This window comes from Myxine glutinosa, chromosome 6 (genome assembly GCF_964187855.1).
Source record: "Myxine glutinosa chromosome 6, kmMyxGlut1.1, whole genome shotgun sequence".
NCBI lineage: Eukaryota > Metazoa > Chordata > Myxini > Myxiniformes > Myxinidae > Myxine > Myxine glutinosa.
Window position 1 is genome coordinate 71,785,967 of NC_136266.1, and position 17,243 is coordinate 71,803,209.

At 46.8% G+C, this 17,243-nt stretch overlaps 1 protein-coding gene across 2 annotated transcripts; it reads left to right on the forward strand.

Annotated features, from left to right (window-relative positions):
- The first annotated feature begins 8,631 nt into the window (after positions 1-8,631).
- LOC137429960 (Krueppel-like factor 6) lies at positions 8,632-16,905 on the forward strand. Of its 2 annotated transcripts, none has more exons than XM_068120361.2 (4): positions 8,632-8,961; positions 11,813-12,488; positions 14,120-14,243; positions 15,090-16,905. In XM_068120361.2, exons 1-4 carry the CDS (start codon positions 8,860-8,862, stop codon positions 15,139-15,141), a joined length of 954 nt encoding a protein of 317 aa, XP_067976462.2. In that variant the 5' UTR covers positions 8,632-8,859; the 3' UTR covers positions 15,142-16,905. The 2 variants fall into 2 exon arrangements, with proteins under 2 accessions (XP_067976462.2, XP_067976463.2); XM_068120362.2 differs by having other exon boundaries at positions 8,689-9,040.
- Positions 16,906-17,243: the final 338 nt, after the last annotated feature.

The following is a 17,243-nucleotide window of genomic DNA, read 5'->3' on the forward strand; positions in this document are numbered from 1 at the left end:
GCCGGCTTTTCCATACCCCGGGTCGCGATCTCTACACCCGTCATTTTACCCGCGCTTTGCTCCACCTCGCTCCACCAGCGCTTCTTGACCTGCTTTACGTTGTCGTGCACCGATGTGCCTCTCCTGCTCAACATGCGATCCATGGTCTCCCCACATTTTTGTGCGCTCTCCCCACATTTTTGTATGCGGTCACCCATTCTGTCCCCAACTTTACCGATTCGCTCCAATTTGCTTCCTAGCCCCCCGATTCGATTTCCCATGTCCGTTTTTAATCCCCCGATTTGGTTTTCTAAACGCTCCCCCATTCGGTTTTCCAATCCTATATTCCCCATTAGTATGGCTGCATTAATCTGCGCCATGAGGTCCCGCACATCAATTCCCCCTATTTGTGCAGCGGGCGCAGCCGCCGCAGCCATGTGCGAGCCGCCATTTTGTGCGCTTCCAACCTCGTGCGCGGCATCGCCATCTTGTGCACCTGATACCCTCGCAACCCCATGCGTATTGCGCTCCTCCATTACTCCCAAATCATCCCCGGGGTCCTGGGTCGATTCTACCCCCCCTTCTAACTCACCCACCGGCATCCGATCGCCTTGATCATCCATGGCAAGATTTTTTATTTGGAATATAAAATGAAATTTTGGCCACTCATAATTTTGAGTGCGTTAAGCGCACTTCAGGTCCGAATCCCACTCCTGACACCAATTGTTACGGAAACGGAGCACGGCACTCCCCTTGGGGGGGGGGGGGGAGTTAGTCCCCCTTCTATTTTCACTGGCCGTCTCCGCTCCTGAAGCTGCCCAGCTCCCTCCACGAGGCAGGTGAGCAACCTCGTTCGAGACCGCGGACAAGATGTTATTTGCCGAGCGGAATAGCAGCCGCGGCTCGAACCATTAGCAGTACTAAACCCGATCCTAAACGTTGGCCAAATCGTGCTACAGGTGTTCAATGTGGAAACCTCTAAAATGAACGGATGTGAAGAAAAGGCAGAATAAGGAGGAACAGGAATTTATTACTACTATTTACACAATCAAAGGAACCAAGGAGAAGGAAAGAAACGAAAATAATTGACAGAAGAGGAAGACACAGTGCAATTCTACTTATCTATACAGTCTTACTTATTCCCAGGGACAACACGGACAACAGACAACAGTCAGACTTACACGGGGATGATGACAGGAATGGCAGGAGGTGGATGGCTGGACGGATGAGGAGGTGGGACCACAGGGCTGGAAGGGTGCGGGTCCGGTTCGTTGTCAACGGCAAGGCTCGAGGTGAGCAGCCGCCGCCCCTCCTCAATCTCGTTCGTACGGCGGCGTTGCTTCGCGGCCGCGGGTCGAACTGCCGTTAAAGCTCAACTCCTTCTCAACTCAACTCAGCTGCGGTGGACTCAGCTGCGGTGGATTCAGCTGCGGTGGATTCAGCTGCGGTGGACTCCTCACTCATCTGCTGGTGGCTCTCTCGGTCATCTCAGGCCAAACCCCTCATGCTTGGTTCGTTGATCCAGGCTGGCTCACTCCTCCTTCTCATGACGAGGTGGAGACACGTCTTTCTTCTCCGAGCTGACCTCGCCGTAATGGCGGCAAATGTAGTTGGCAATGCGATTGGCAATGACGCAGTTGGAAATGGAGGTTTTGGGGGAATTTGAACAAGGGGATCTATCTTATTCGATTCGGTGCAATGCAGGTCAATTAATGGGCAACAGGGCCTTAAACTGGAACACATAATAAGGACATAACTATAGAGAGGTCTATGATGGCCTACGTGCTTGTACATGGACAAGCTACAGTGCACTCATTTCAATTAACAGCCAATTAAAGGGAAAATGTACATAGTGTAGCGGTTACCGCTGGATGCACACAATCGCCTTGCACCGGCCAGAACACGGCCAGACGCGCCTCTCCCGGGCATGCCCGGACTCACTGTTCCCGGGCACGCCCGAACCTCCCGGGCACGCCCGGTCTCGTCTTTCCCGGGCATGCCCGCTCTCGCCTTTCCAGGGCTCGCCCAGAGCGTCCGGGCATGCCCGCTATCGCCTTTCCAGGGCTCGCCCAGAGCGTCCGGGCATGCCCGCTATCGCCTTTCCAGGGCTCGCCCAGAGCGCCCGGGCACGCCCAGCCTCGACTTGCCAGGCCGCAGCCAAACACGCCCGGGCAGGTCCAGACTCGCCTTTCCAAGGCTCGCCCTTGACACCCGGGCATGCCCGGTATAGCTTTTGCCGGGCAAACTTCCCGACATAAATGTGTATATATATTGCTGCCCGATAAACGGGCTTGTCAGAATACCTGAGCTGTTTTGTTTCAATAAAGCAACTCGGACGAATTCCGTCTTTGGTCGCGTCAATTCTTTCGACTCGCGTTGGAGCGCAGTTCCTTCAATAGGAAATTGTAATACTAAATTTACAAAGTGAAGGTTCTAAAAACCGTAACAATATATATATATATATATATATATATATATATATATATATATATATATATATATATATATATATATATACATACAACCAGTATATGTATGTGCTCCTCCTCCCCCAATCAAACATTAACATAAGCTTTCCTTTCCCTACAGGTCCTTTATGTGTCTACAAGACATCTAATAACCTTTCCTTTCCCTACAGGTTGTGCAAATGAGCCTAGTAATCCCAGATATACATCTCCGCTATACAAGTGTATCAAATCATCTCGTACAATGGAGTTCTCCAGCCATCACGATCTTTCCTGGGGCTAAAAGGCACAAAACGTCACGTGACACTCCTGCTCTGTTTTGAGGCTCCAAGGCTGCTCGTTATGACGTGTCCCTGCGTGGATCGGTTCAAAGGGGACGAACCGACCTTCGCCAAGCTTGGATCGATCCAGAATGACTTCATGGGGAAACGAACGCGGGCCAGGTCGACTCTTTCTTGATAACCCGGAGAGAATGGCCTGTTTGGCTTTCCCATCTGGGCACCTCGCTCATGATGCTGGCTTGCCCCGGGTTCAAAACACGTTTGATGTTCTGATACGTCCATTGTTTCCTAATGTCTTTATGACATATGTAAAATTACAATGATGCGTCTTAATATGTTGTTCCACATTTAAGTAGACATTCAATCTCTCAAATGAGCCGAAGACACCTTGAAAGAGGGGGAAAATCCCAAATTAATACTCTGTCCCACTCATTCTGGTATTTGCTGGTATCATCATCATCAGCATCAGCATCATCATCATCATCATCATCATCATCATCATCATCATCCTAAAATACCCAATTTGGTTTCTGTCTGTCTGACAATTTTTGACCGCAATACATTCTGTCATTACTTATCTAATCTCAACCAAACTTGACAGGAGGACTAAGGGTCACACAATGAAGGTTGTAGCTAATTATTCCCCCCCCCCCCTACCATCTACCCAAGGGGGTTTTCTCCACCAAGGGGGTTTCCCCCACCAATGGGGTTTCCCCCACCAATGGGGATTGCGTGTTCTGGTGTGTTTCCGTGGTAAAATAGCTTTATCGTGGAGTTTTTCAAAGGCCGCTTCTAATAACAACGCCATTGATAATAGCATAATATTAATGTGATTACAAAACAATATCAGTAACATACTAATAATATCCCCCCCCCTCCCCAAGGGTTTTTTTCCTCCTTGAAGAAACGCCATGTTAATGTGTATAAACATATTATCATGCCGTGTTCGTGGGAGCACTCCCGACCAGAAGTAAAAATATTATAAAGCACAAACTCGAACATGATTACCTTTGAAAACAATCGCTACGGCTGTTTAACACGAAGGTGAAAGGGAGGAAACCAGGGGTGTGTTTAGTTATGAAGCAGCTAGCTAGCGTTCCTTATCAACGGTTTTGAATGGAGTGCATCTCCACCCCACCACCCCCCCCACCCCCCCTCTACCCTCCGCTCCCCGCCAACAAATTTATTTTAAATATTGATGATATTATTTATTTGTAATAAAAAAGGTCCGAGCGAAGTAACGCTCTCAATGGTCAAGGGACCAAGCTGTCTAAACAGTCTGATAGTCTGAAGAATGCAAGGGGTCAAAATGGTGTTAAGGTCTAAGGGGTCGAAAGGGACTTAAGGGGTGTAACGGTTTAAAGGGTATAAAATGTCAGAAGGGTGAAGGGATCTAAAGGTGTCAAAAGTAGTAAAAGGATCTTCAAGGTAAAAGTGGTCTTAAGGGTCTTGTGGGTTTTCAGGATCTTGGGGTCTAATGGGTCGAAAGGGTCTTATGGGTCTTACAGGTCTTCAGGGTCTTTTAGGTATTTTGGGTCTTCGGGTCTTTTGAGTCTTTAAGGGTCTTCATTGGTTAGATTTTAAAATGGTGCAGGGGTCATTGGTTAGATTTTACAACAGAAGTGGGGTCATTAGTTAGATTTTAGAACGGTGTGCCGTCCTGATGAGTGCAAATAAGCCCTCATTGGGACAGCATGGTGTTGAAGTCATGGGGACTTACTCCTATTGGAATCTCAACTGGAACACTCTCTGGTTATGGTCTTCTTGTGGTCCCATAGACCAATATCTACTTGAACACCCTCTGGAGAGACTCCAAGTGAAGTACCATAGATCAATATCAACTTGAACACTCTCTGGGTAGACTTCTGGTGTGGTTCCATTAACAATCTCAACTTGAACACTCTCTGGGTAGACTTCTGGTTTGTTTCCATAGACCAATCTCAACCTGAACACTCTCGATAAGCTCCTAGTGTGGTCCGAAGGACCAATCTCAACTTGAACACTCTCTAGGTAGACTCCTATTGTGGGCTCATAGACCAATCTCAACTTGAACACTCTCGGTAAGATCCTAGTGTAGTCCCATAGCCCAATCTCAACTTGAACACTCTGTGGGTAGATTCCAAGTGTAGTACCATAGACCAATCTCAACTTGAACACTCTCTTGGTAGACTTCTGGTGTGGTTCCATTGACCAATCCCAACTTGAACACTCTCTGGTGTCGACTTCTATTGTGGTCCCATCGACCAATCCCAACTTGAACACTCTCAGGGTAGGCTTCTCGTGTGGTCCCAGAGAGCAAACTCAACCTGAACACTCTCTGGGTAGACTTCTAGTATTGTCCGATAGTCTAACCTCAACTTGAACACTCTCGGTAAGCTCCTAGTGTAGTCCCATAGCCCAATCTCAACTTGAACACTCTGTAGGTAGATTCCAAGTGTAGTACCATAGACCAATCTCAACTTGAACACTCTCTTGGTAGACTTCTGGTGTGGTTCCATTGACCAATCTCAGCTTCAACACTCTCTGGGTAGAATTCTGGTGTGGTTCCATTGACCAATCTCAACTTGAACACTCTCTGTAAGCTCCTAATGTGGTCCCACATACCAATCTCAACTTGAACACTCTCTAGGTAGACTTCTGGTGTGGTCTCAATGACCAATCTCAACTGGAGCACTCTCTGGGTAGACTCCAAGTGTAGTACCATAGATCAATCTAAACTTGAACACTCTCACTAAGCTCCTAGTGTGGTCTCATACACCAATATCAATTTGAAAACTCTCTGGGTAGACTTCTGGTGTGGTCCCATAGACCAATCTCAACTTGAACACTCTCTGGGTAGACTTCTGGTGTGGTTCTATACACCAATCTCAACTGGAGCACTCTCTGGGTATGGTCTTATTGTGGTCTCATAGACCAATCTCAACTTGAACACTCTCTGGGTAGACATCTATTGTGGTCCCATCAACCAATCCCAACTTGAACACTCTCAGGGCAGGCTTCTCGTGTGGTCCCAGAGACCAATCTCAGCTTGAACACTCTCTAGTTAGACTCCTATTAGGGTGGTCCACAGATATATGTAATATTTAATACTATTAAAACTCCATGCTCCACAAGGCTGCCCTTATTCCTATATTTATAACGATCATAAGAACCAAATATGGGGTCCATGGGAACTTATTTAGAGGTTGCTCAAAAAATAACATTTTTTATTTATCCTGTTTTTTTCAGATGGCAGAAACTCGCAGCTCTTCCACAGTTTGGTTGCTGGGCAAGTCTGAAAAGGAAATAATCTGTGGGGGACTAGCAACCAAAGGACACACATTGCAGAAAATTGTGTACCATCACATATAACAACACCATACAGTTCGTGAATGTGCCAAACTTAGTGTGCAAGCTGTGTGTGCATACTGGGAGAAAGCACGAATTCCAGTGCAGAGAGTAGATTCCTGTGAGCGCCAACTTTTGAAGTTGTATGATGCCGACAAACAGGTAAAGAAAAATATAACCAAGACATTCGAAAACTATAGAGTGAAGGAGCAGATGTTCAAAGATGATCTTCAATCTCTCTTCGATATCTCACCAAATGATGAGCTTGAGAAAATGACGAATGAAGAAGACAGAGCATTCCTTATCATGCAGCGTGAGGATCCCTCAAGTTCACGTATGGGATCTGTGGACAACACTCTGGCAGTGAAGGAGAACAGAAAGCGTACCAGGCTTGAGAATGAAGATAAAAGAAAGAAGAAACATGCTGCTGAGACTCTAACAGCAATGCAATCTGTTCCTTCAACATCGGCGGTGGTTGATGATGATGATGAGTCTGAGATTGAAAGCTCAGATTCAGGGGACAATGAATTCAAACTCCAAAGTCCATCTTCTGCCAAACAGGCGAAAAAGGCTCCCATCAAGGTGATCACTCCAGCAATAGTGGCAACTCTGGACAGAGTAAATCTCTCAGATCGGCGTGCTATGTTTGTGGCCAGTGCTTTTGCACAATCTCTTGGTCATACCATTGAAGACAAGTGCAAGCCAACAATAAAAAAAAATTTGAGTAATTGAAAATAGATAATTTTCTATGAATTGATGTATGATGCTAAAAATTCTGTATCTTATTATTCATTATAATTTGTCAACATTTTGAGCAACCTCTAAATATTGTCCAATAAAGCTCAAATTTTCACCACAAACTACTTTCTTCAGTAGGAATAGGGGCAGGCTTGTGGAGAAATGGAAATCCAATCTTCAAATTTTTGGACCATCCTAACTACAATTGTGGGTTCATAGAGCAATCTCAACTTGAACACCCTTTGGTTAAACGCCTAGTTAAACGATGTCCAAGTATTTTACATCTGTTTTGGAATACATCGTTATCAATCTGGATTTCTTCTTCGCGCTCACAGAACATACGGTCCCTCCTAATCTCGTATCTGATCTGATCTGTCCTCATGCATCCTCTAGCGAGGGCCTCCCATGCAATGCACCTTCGGTTCACACAGATCCACATGCGAGACCTTCGTGTGCGTCGTGATGCTCGCAAATGAAATTTCCTTTCATCCCCACGTGTTCCAGTGGTCGGCCTATACATCCAGATAAGCGCTTCGCCTTTTCAACCTGTTTCGCAGCTATTATAATCACCATGCTTTTATGTGAGCTGTACAAACGTTGGGAAGTGTAATCAAGGTCTCTCTGCTTTGTGTCAATGACAGCTGAGTCGGGAGGGACGCCGGCTCGCGGATTCCTTTCTGTAAAGGTCAACGCTAATGGTTCGCCTGCTCGTGAAGCTCGGTGGTGGTGGTCGTGGTGGTGGTGGTGGTGGTTGGTAAGGTGATGGTGAAGACGTTTTGAGCAAGCAGGTTCATTGTGCGAAACGAATCGCCGCCGAATTCGATGACTAAAGAGATACCTGTATCGCAGCGCTGGATACCTGCACTTGAAACCATACCGACATTCCTGGGGCCTAAGTCATAGTTTGCCGCGTGCTCTAAAAGGAATGCCATTATATTCGTCAAGGCAATTTCGTTAAACACAGGGCTGCGATTAAACCCAAGATGCCTAACGAAGCGTTTCCGAGTTGCACGCGTTTGTTTACGGCAGCGTGTTTGAGGTTGTTAGCCCCTTGTTTGGGACCATGTTTCGGCCCGGTTGCCTAGCAACGGAGCCTTTTAAGGGAAACCCGACGCAGGTAACAGCGGACGTCCCGCTGCGCGAACTGCTGGCAGAGCGGGAATACGTCGGGATAAAAGGTAGTCGGGTGAGCCGCACGGGATGCCCGCATCTGCAGGTAGCATTTGCTCACCTCTGTGCATCGTGTCGCGGTAATGGTGATTTTTTTTTGGCAGCGAACGACACCTTTATTACGATGCGTGTGGACCATTAAGGGCATGATGGTCTAAGTTGATTAAAGTGATCAAGTGGACCTACAATTAGGAGCGTGAACCCTAAATGAGCGAAGCGATCTACAGGGCGCTTCGCTCTCTTCGCTCTCTCTCTCGAGGTTGCAGAGAACTTGTTTTGCTTTTATACCGCGCTAAAAATAGCTGCTGAGTCGCGCCTTTTATGCTGGCGATGACGCGCTCTTACGGGAGAATGGGATTGGGCGGAGCAAAAAGCATTGGGCGGAGCGCGAGAAAGTGGGCGGAGACTGCAACAACCTCTGAAGCGCAAAATGCGTCGCGGTGCTCTGCTTTTCCACCAATCGGAACGCGGCGCCTCTTTGCGCTGCCGTCGGATATGGTCATGGGCGTGTCATTGCTTCCTTCCAATGACCAATGAGCTTGAAATGCTTCACGGCTCTCCTCCGCAATGGCCCGGATGAAAGCACGGCTTTCAACCTTCAGCCAATGGGCGCTCAGCAACGGTAAGTTGGGGTGGGGTTATAAAGATGACATTGCGAACGCGTTGAGCTCAGAATCATGTGCGCTGGGCACGCTGGGTATATTTGTCGGAGCTAAGGGGGCGGGGGAGGGGGGACGGGGTGTGCAGTGAGACGAGACGTGTGCGCGCGCTTTGAGGTGTGCAATCGGCGCCGAAGGGAAGGTAAAACCTCTTGGGCTGCTGCGCGGGCTCGTTCGGTGCAAGTTCGGCTGCACGAGGAGGGGAGGAGGTGCCTCCTGGAGTCGCGTGTTCTCGCGAACATGGACGTGTTGCCCGGTTTCAGCATCTTCCAGGAGTTGCAGACGGTCGCTGAGACGGGTTATTTCTCGGCGATGCCTTCCCTGGAGGAGACGTGGCAACAGGTGAGCGTGTGCGTGAGGACGTTCGACCTGCGGTGCGCGTCCTGCTTTTCGGTCGGAGTGCGAGGCACAGGGGGACGAGGTAAATATTCCCATCGAGTTTGCATTCGCTTACGTTACCTGTGCGAGGGACTGACTGTGGACGTAATAAATAGATGAGCCGTGAGTCTGCAAACCTTGCTCTGCAACTTTGTGCTTCATGTCCACGGGTCCTGATTGGCTCATCTGGCTGTCACGTTAAAATGAGCGCTCAGGTCGCGGACTCATGGTTTTCTGATCATGCAATGGATCTTGGAATTTTGTGGGATAGGAGGTTGTGGTTGGGGATGTGGTTGATTTCTGGAGCCTTCCTCGAGCAAACAGTGCTGGATGGACTGAAAACGGGCCACGAGCAGTGGCCACGGCAATGCTGGCCATCTTTTTATCCTCTCGTGTTCCTTGCAGTGATCACAGTATAGACTGTGGTTGCCGTGGCCACAACAGGTGGTTGGATCGTATCCCCGAGATGTACCGTAACCACATTTGGGTCGCTTACTGTGTGAGGGTTCTACCATTCCATCTCGTTCTGCTTCTTTCTGGCTTTGTGCGAAGAAAGGGAAATGTCAGTTTATTTTCGAATTCGAAAGACGAGCATTCATAATGCGCTTCCTTAAAGCTCTGACCTTCCCGACATGGAATGCCTGTTGGCGTTTGAATGTTTTGAAGCTTGGGTGGGGCGTGTCGGATGGAGTTCCCGCCCACTTTACAGACGCTCCGCCCACAGCGATCCCAGATAAACTCGGCACACGGGGCAAGAGCAAGACCCACGGAATGCAAGGCTATCCTGCCCTGGAATTCGCTGTGTTGGGTCTGGTTTATTGCCCCCCCCCCCCCCACCCCCGGTCCAGTGTGCAAGCGAATTGGTCTGGATGGGGAGGGGGGAGCTAGTTTACCCCCAAAAGTTTTGGTGTAGGGGGGAATAATGAAATATAAAAAAATTCAAACAAAAAGTACCAGCAGCTTTGCACTTGGTGTGTACACAGAGTACATACCTTGGCAGGTGCACACAAAAGTCGAGGAGGAAGGTTGAGAATCGTTTTTGAAGGTTTTCTATGATGGTCTCTTGTGAGAAGGCACTTACTGCGCGCAGTTGTGCATTCCCGGGCAAATTTCACTCCCACTCATTGTGAGCCATCCCGCCATCTCCTTATTTGGCTAATGTAGAACCATGGTTTTGGGGACCAGATTCTCACCCGTTTTAGGTCATGAACAGATGTGATGTGCTCATGTGCCTCATTTTCGAGGTCGTTGCACACTTTGATTCTTCTTCTTCCCGTAGTTGTTTCAGGGGTTGCTTTAGCTCGTGTTTTATTGCGTAAATAGCCAATCTCGTGATTATAGAAAATGCGTCACTTGATCAGATATTGATCTCGGTGTCCCAACAATGTTACTGAACCATACTCCAGTGGACTCAAACCCCCCTGCCTCCCTGTCTCTCCACCTCCTCTTCCATTACATCACCTTGTTTGGGAAGAACAAGCACACATTCCACTTCTCTGCTGTCGCTATCTTTGGCATTGATTTGATAATTGCTACGAACGATTTATTGGATCACAATAATTCGATTCGATTTGGATTGTTCTATGGTTTGTCAATATTGTCAGTGACTCTGTCTGACTTGGGCCTGGTGTCCCTTAATGAGGGAAGTGTGGGTCAAGACCCTTTACGTAAATAATATATATTCGTTGCCTGCCTGCCGAAGTCACGGGATTGGTTGGTTTCAATCGCAATCTTTGTGATACCGGTATCGCAGGTCGACTTGTATCCTGGTAATTTTCCTCTTGAAGCCGGCTGTCTCACCTGCTTGCACACACTTCGGCATCGCTACGTGACTGTTTATCCTGAAACAGTTGCACTTCACCTCTTGAGTATCGTGTAATGGTTTGAGTCTAACCAAGGTTTGGAATGAGCTCATGGATTTTGGTTGACCAGAGTATAGGTCGGACAATTATTTTGCATAGATGCTGCATGGAATGGGCTATGGGCCATGTTTTTAGATGGGACAACAATTTCCTCCAAAAAGCTCGCATTCTGATGCAGCCCCCTCTGGCATGGCACTGCACCAAAGGGCTGTGTCATCAGATCGGATGACTAAGCAATGCTACCCAGAAGCAGACAGACGTCTGATAGGTTCTTGCATTGCTAGGTGAGCTATCTCTGCTGTCACTTTTATAAATGGTAGTATTGGCATTTTACGATGGATGGAAGCCAAACATACATAAATTATAATGTTTCCATGGGAACAATTGTGGTGCCACAATTGAAACGATGGTAAATGCTATGGGATGCATCATCAGTAGCACAATACTCTTCAGAAAATGGCTACCATGGGCCTCTCAGCATATCTCGACCGCCATAGCGAAAGCACTTAGATAAATGAAATGCTTCGAGAGTGACATTGCACTCGGCAGTGCTGCCTCTGCATTTCTCTTGCATCGCCGGCCTTTCGGCTTTCCGAGGGCCTGTGACCTCGAGCAGCTGCATGTATGTGTGTCGATCGGACTGAGGCAATGAAATTGCGCCGACGGAATGATGGCTGAAATGGTGCCAAGGTTATGCTTGAGTCGCCTGTAAATCAACATGGGATAAACATTGCCTGTTTTGCTTTCAAAGTTTAGTTGTTTTTTTTGTTGTTTTTTTGCTGTTGGTGGTGACCTTTTCATTAAAAATAGCAAATTGGTGTGAAATTGTGTGGATTTTTTACAAAAGTGATATTCAGGTTGCCATAGTAGCAACTGCTCTGTTGAGTAAAATGCAGATAATGATCCAAGGTGGTGTGAAACTTTATGAAACCCATCCTCCTGTTTCACAACAGATCTGCCTTGAAATGGAACGATACCTGCAGACTGAGCCCAGCAACAAGGATGCAACAAGTATCAAAGAGGAGGACACTGGGCCCTGGCAGAGGTTTTTGGCAGCTTACGCCGACTCTGAGGGACTAGTACAGCCCTCGACCACTGGAATCGTTGCCACAGACCTGTCAACCCAGGGGATGGTTACATGTGACCTGAGTAAGTGTGTGGCCCCTTTGGAGGCTCTCGCAGCAACTTGGGATGGTGTTCCTTGGGGGAGTGGACCCTTGGGAGTCGGTGTCGAGGCGATGGCTGCTATTCCACCTGCACCGCCAGTTCTGCCAGGAGCTATTGCTCCGCTGGCCACAGCAGCCATCACAATGAGCAGTGTGGCCATCACACCAAACCCAGTTTTGGCCCCACTTGTCCCGGTGAGTAGCGTTGAGCAGTTGAGTGAGGCGTCCAGCTTGACACCGCCTTCATCTCCAGAGCCCGCGACGGAGGCCGGGCCCGAGGTGGAGGAGACTTTGGGACGGCCCGTTCTCAAGCAATTAGGCCGTGTTTATGGAAACCTTGTACAGAATGGACCTGATGGCTCACCGGATGGCAAGAAGCGCATCCATCGTTGTCCATTCAATGGATGCCGCAAAGTCTACACCAAGAGTTCACACCTAAAGGCACATCAGCGCACGCACACGGGTACGAGTACGCAACTCACAATGGTCTTTATTCATTCCTAGTATAAAATTTTAAAATGGCAAGTGATTTTATTGTTGATCAGTGAGGACAATGGCACCTCCATGTTGCATGCTGTGCTTCTTCATATTCTTCCTCCCCCTCTCTTGGTTTGCAGCACATAGTTGCTAGTACCATCATTTTAGCTCTTTCACGAGCCTCGATGTTTTATCCCCCCCCCCAAAAAAAAAATAGTTAGCGAGCGTGGCTGTGCTGCTGATGGTCTCCCCTGTAGGTTAGAGATTTGTAATTTGTTCAAGGTGCCAGCTACAACTCGCCTACTCTTCATTAAAGACACCGTGGGATCTAACGTCAAGAAGCAGGCGGGCCCATAAACCCAGCTCAACGTCCATCCGAGGGACGGCACAATTTGTGATGCAATGCCCTGCCGCAAGCACAAATCAGACCGCTTATAATCGGGTCTGGAATCGATCCCAGCCTAGGTAGCTCGAAGGTAAGTGCACTATTCTGCACTATCCTGTCAGGACTAAATGCTGCACCAGCAATGGCAGCAGAGAATGGCATAAATACATTTTATTTTTTAGCCTGCAGGAGCTTGCAATGTCAGGAAATATCTTTTTGCACTTGTAACCTCAAATGCTTTAACAAGTATGGCCACCGGCATGCTGTGTGAGTTTGAATCGAGATGTATGGCGTTGTACCTTCACAGTCGCAGCTTGCCTGCTGTCGGTCATTTTCTAATTGCCTTTTTGGTAATCCGACGCATATATCTGTTCAGGATTTTCTATTCCGATCAAAGTTTCTCAATCTATGATGGCATAATAAACAGCAGTTGAACGGAAATTAAATGAACCAGGAAGTGCTGCCTGGTTTAAAAAGGCTAATGCAATCTGGTTCCATAAAGCTCCAGAGAAGTTGATGCATGCAACATTACTTGGAGTAATGTAATAAGTGAAACGGCGTTGCAAACTGCTGATCCCGTAATTACCATACAGTAGGTCGATGACCCGTTTTGCTTTGTCTTGACTTTTGAACTGTGGCTGGAGAAATTGTCCGCTCTCTGGCTTTCCTTGCGTGGGTTTGTGACGTGAGGGCTAATGCTGGATGTGACGCCTTTTTGTACAGAAGTTTGTTTGGGTTTGTGTGGGAGGGCAGACATATTTTTAAACGGAGCAATGAGTTCATTATGCGAAAATGGTCTGTTTGCTGGCAACTTTGATGTGGTTCGGATTGCTCCTTTTGCTCCATTTGAAGGTCTTGCATTATTAGGTTTTGCAACAGGTTTACTTCATTTGCATTTAAATAAATAGCTGGAAACCATGTTGACTCTTCACCATTGAAGTTTGAAAGTATCAAGATGCCTATGGGAAGGACATTTGAAACGTACGGTGTTAACCGGTTCGAATAACAAGCCGGCATGCATTCCTCACTTGGAAAAAAAACCGTGCTGGTAAACTTTTTTTTCCTAATTCTGTCGGCCATCATGCAATCATGCAAGGCCTGCTATTGGGGATGCAACCGAAGCTTTGAATTGTGACTGCATCACACACCTGCACACAGGTCGAATTGTACAGGCTTGCTGTCATTGGAGCAGACATTAACCCACTCCTTCTCTCCATCCCCCCCTGCCGCAGGTGAGAAACCGTACAAGTGCTCGTGGGAAGGCTGTGAGTGGCGGTTCGCCCGCAGCGATGAGCTCACACGACACTATCGCAAGCACACCGGAGCGAAGCCATTCAAGTGTGCAAATTGCGACAGGTACGGGAGCAAATGTAGGCCTTCGTGTTTATGCTACACCTTTCCTCCCTCTGCTTTGGCCAGGATAATTTGGGTGTATTGAGGTTTAGGTTGTGAAGTGTCCTTGCAGACACACACCACCTGCTGCTAGGAGGTTATTGCACCAGCCCTTGACCAGATGGGATTGGTTTGTTATTTTGGTACAACTACTCGAAGCTGTAAATCCGTGCCATTCCAGTGGGTTTCGTGTTGATGCTCAGAAACTGAAAACGTCGCATTTTGAGGGATGAGAGATTGGGGTTGGTGCGTAGGCAACTGTTAAAGCTTCATTTTATTGTTATCTTTGTTTTGCCACAATAAAGTTGTGGCAATTTTAGTTATTTGGTTTCAATACAATAGCAGACGTTAAGACAAGCCAATGTTTGTACAACAGGTTGTGTGGAATTTGCGTGTTCCATCAGCATGAATGGCCGTTAGGCCGGATCCATGTGTCCTTTCAGATTGCAAACTCTGTTCGCCTATTAGTAACGCACAATTTTCCGCCAGCACTTCCGGAAGTGAAGGGTGTTGTTTCTTGGCGTAGTGGGATTTGCACAGCTGTTTCTTGGTGTTTGGTTGGTTAGCCAAAACTGTTCAAGAGCTGTGGGTGTCCCTTGCACCAATTTTATCTTGAGCTATGTTCTATCACCTCAACACGTGTGTCCAAACTTTTATTTGTATGCGGTGGTTTTCCTCTTAAGTGCACAGAATCATGTTAAATATCGATAAAAACCATTTAGCAACATGGCTTATCATGTTGCTCATAAATTGTCACATTTGTTGACTTATCGCTGTTATTGTTGTTGTTGCTTTATTCTTGGTGTCCAGGTCCTTCTCAAGATCGGATCACCTTGCCCTGCACATGAAGAGGCACATCTGACCTACTCTGTACTGAATGGCTACCTCTTGTGGAGGACCGCAGCCTATGTGGACCACAGGGATGGTTTTGCCGTGCTCGTCACTTCTGCCGACATGGAAATTACAAGGAAATGGGTGTTGAGTACCTTGAATGGAGAACATTTCTGGAAGGCCGTTCTGCAACTTGTTCTCTGTGGTTTGCACAGCAGTGAGCTGATTCTCATTTGACATGGACCTCGGGTTGTGAGGGTGTCGTTGCCTAAGATGAACTCATTTTCACGTGCACCAAACTTTGACATCTCGGTCCTTCAAATTTTTTTTTTTTCTTGTGGACCGTGACAATTTGGCCACACCATCTACAAGTCCTGGCCTGGGTTTGTTCTTGCAGTGTTAGATTCCGCAACTGTCTCCAACCACCGTGTAACGGCTCTGCTCTGCTCCTACCAGCCCCTCTCAGAATATTCCATGCAAAAGGCCCATCGTTCTCATCGGGACTTCAAATTCCACATGATCGTTTAAATGTGACGTTATGAGCTCACCAAGTCACGCATAGGCGACACCAAAATAACTTTGAGCTGCTCGGTTTTGACACTGACAGATGCGACTTTTAATGCGCATGTGTCAAATGTGCTGCAGACATCTTTGGAAATGTGGCCAGCTTTTTCTTAGCACCTCCTCAACCCTGGCATGATGGCATGCACCCTCGATTTATTTTTTCCTTGCATATCTGGGAACCTTTACACTGATGTAGAACCCTCATTCAGGATGGTTGTGAAGTCGGTACGTGCCGAGCTTCGTCCGATAGCGTTTCCGCATGGGGTTTAAAGTTGTCCGGTTTAGGTCGTTGCGATCATGCGTCCAAGTGCCTTAGGAGTTCAGCAGCAGCAGCAGCAGCATAGACAACATTCTCCATCACTGCCTGGGCACATTACCTGTACAGTATACTTTTTGAGACGAATGGTTTTTGCTATGTATGTTTAACACTTTACCAAAGTAAACCAAATGTTACACGCAGTATGGTTTACAGGCTGCCTTAAAGGACTTATGGCCATAGAACAAAGACTGTTCTAAATTACAGCAAATATGTTGCTGCTCCGTACCCTGGGTCTTCGTCCCAGGTTTCTTCATTGCTTTCCACACTACATGTGCAAGAAGCGAATGTCCAATAACTGTTCCGTTCGTACACGTATTACATTCCTCTTCATTGTGTAAAACTTGACTATAACCCGCTTGGTTGCAAAACGGAACGTCATCGACCAGCCACCGCCCACTTCCCTTTCCTGGCGATCCAAACCTTGGCAATTGGAACAGTATCTGCAAGAGATGGATTCCTAATTGTTCCCCCCCAATCCCCCTCTCACAGCTGTCCTTTCCTTATTCTTCTGTCATCCTCTTCTTCCTCAATTGTTATTTTATTTTCCCTGTTAGGCTTCTCAGATTCCATTGGTAACTGACCACACGTTGCACACTAATGCCATGTGCAGGTTTTCATTTCCTCATTCGTGGGTTCTTCTTGCTCGTTGTATCTATATCATGTGGCAGAAAAACAACAAGAACAGTGGCATCTCTCCTGTGTGATTTAACAATGCAAAGTAAATCTTGCTGCCATAAGTCAGAGACGATGCTTTTTTATTATTTTATTTTATTTTTTTCAAAACTATGTACAGTGATGTAACATTTTATGTAAATGTCTGAATGTAAAGGATGTATATTTGTGCTGAATGTGAATGTGATGGATTTTTTTTTTTTTATGAAGCATTAAACAAAAATGAGGCTTGCGTTCGTCTCCAGGGCTGTTGAAGTTTCATTTTTAATTAATTAAAGAACCATTCCTTTTGTAATTTATATTGATTGCAGCTCCAGTATAGCTAGCTGAAACTAGATAAGAGTGCATGGCTCATAAAAAAAAAACGACTTGTGTCTCGATCTATATTTACAATCCTGAATTCGCAACAAATTCTACTTTGTTGTTTTTATTATTATTAATTTTTTTTTTTTTTAAATTTTGTTTTTGGGTTTTTTATGATTGCCTAAACTGGTTTGTTCTGTGCTCATCTCCCATGACATTTTGACTTCGTTGTGGATGATAAAATGTGTAGTGGTTGAACACCGAACCACAACCAG

Coding starts and splice junctions, on each gene's coding strand:
- LOC137429960 (XM_068120361.2), top strand. CDS start 8,860: ATGGACGTGTTGCCCGGTTTCAGCATCTTCCAGGAGTTGCAGACGGTC. Junction 8,962..11,812: donor TGGAGGAGACGTGGCAACAG/GTGAGCGTGTGC, acceptor GTTTCACAACAG/ATCTGCCTTGAAATGGAACG. Junction 14,244..15,089: donor AAGTGTGCAAATTGCGACAG/GTACGGGAGCAA, acceptor CTTGGTGTCCAG/GTCCTTCTCAAGATCGGATC.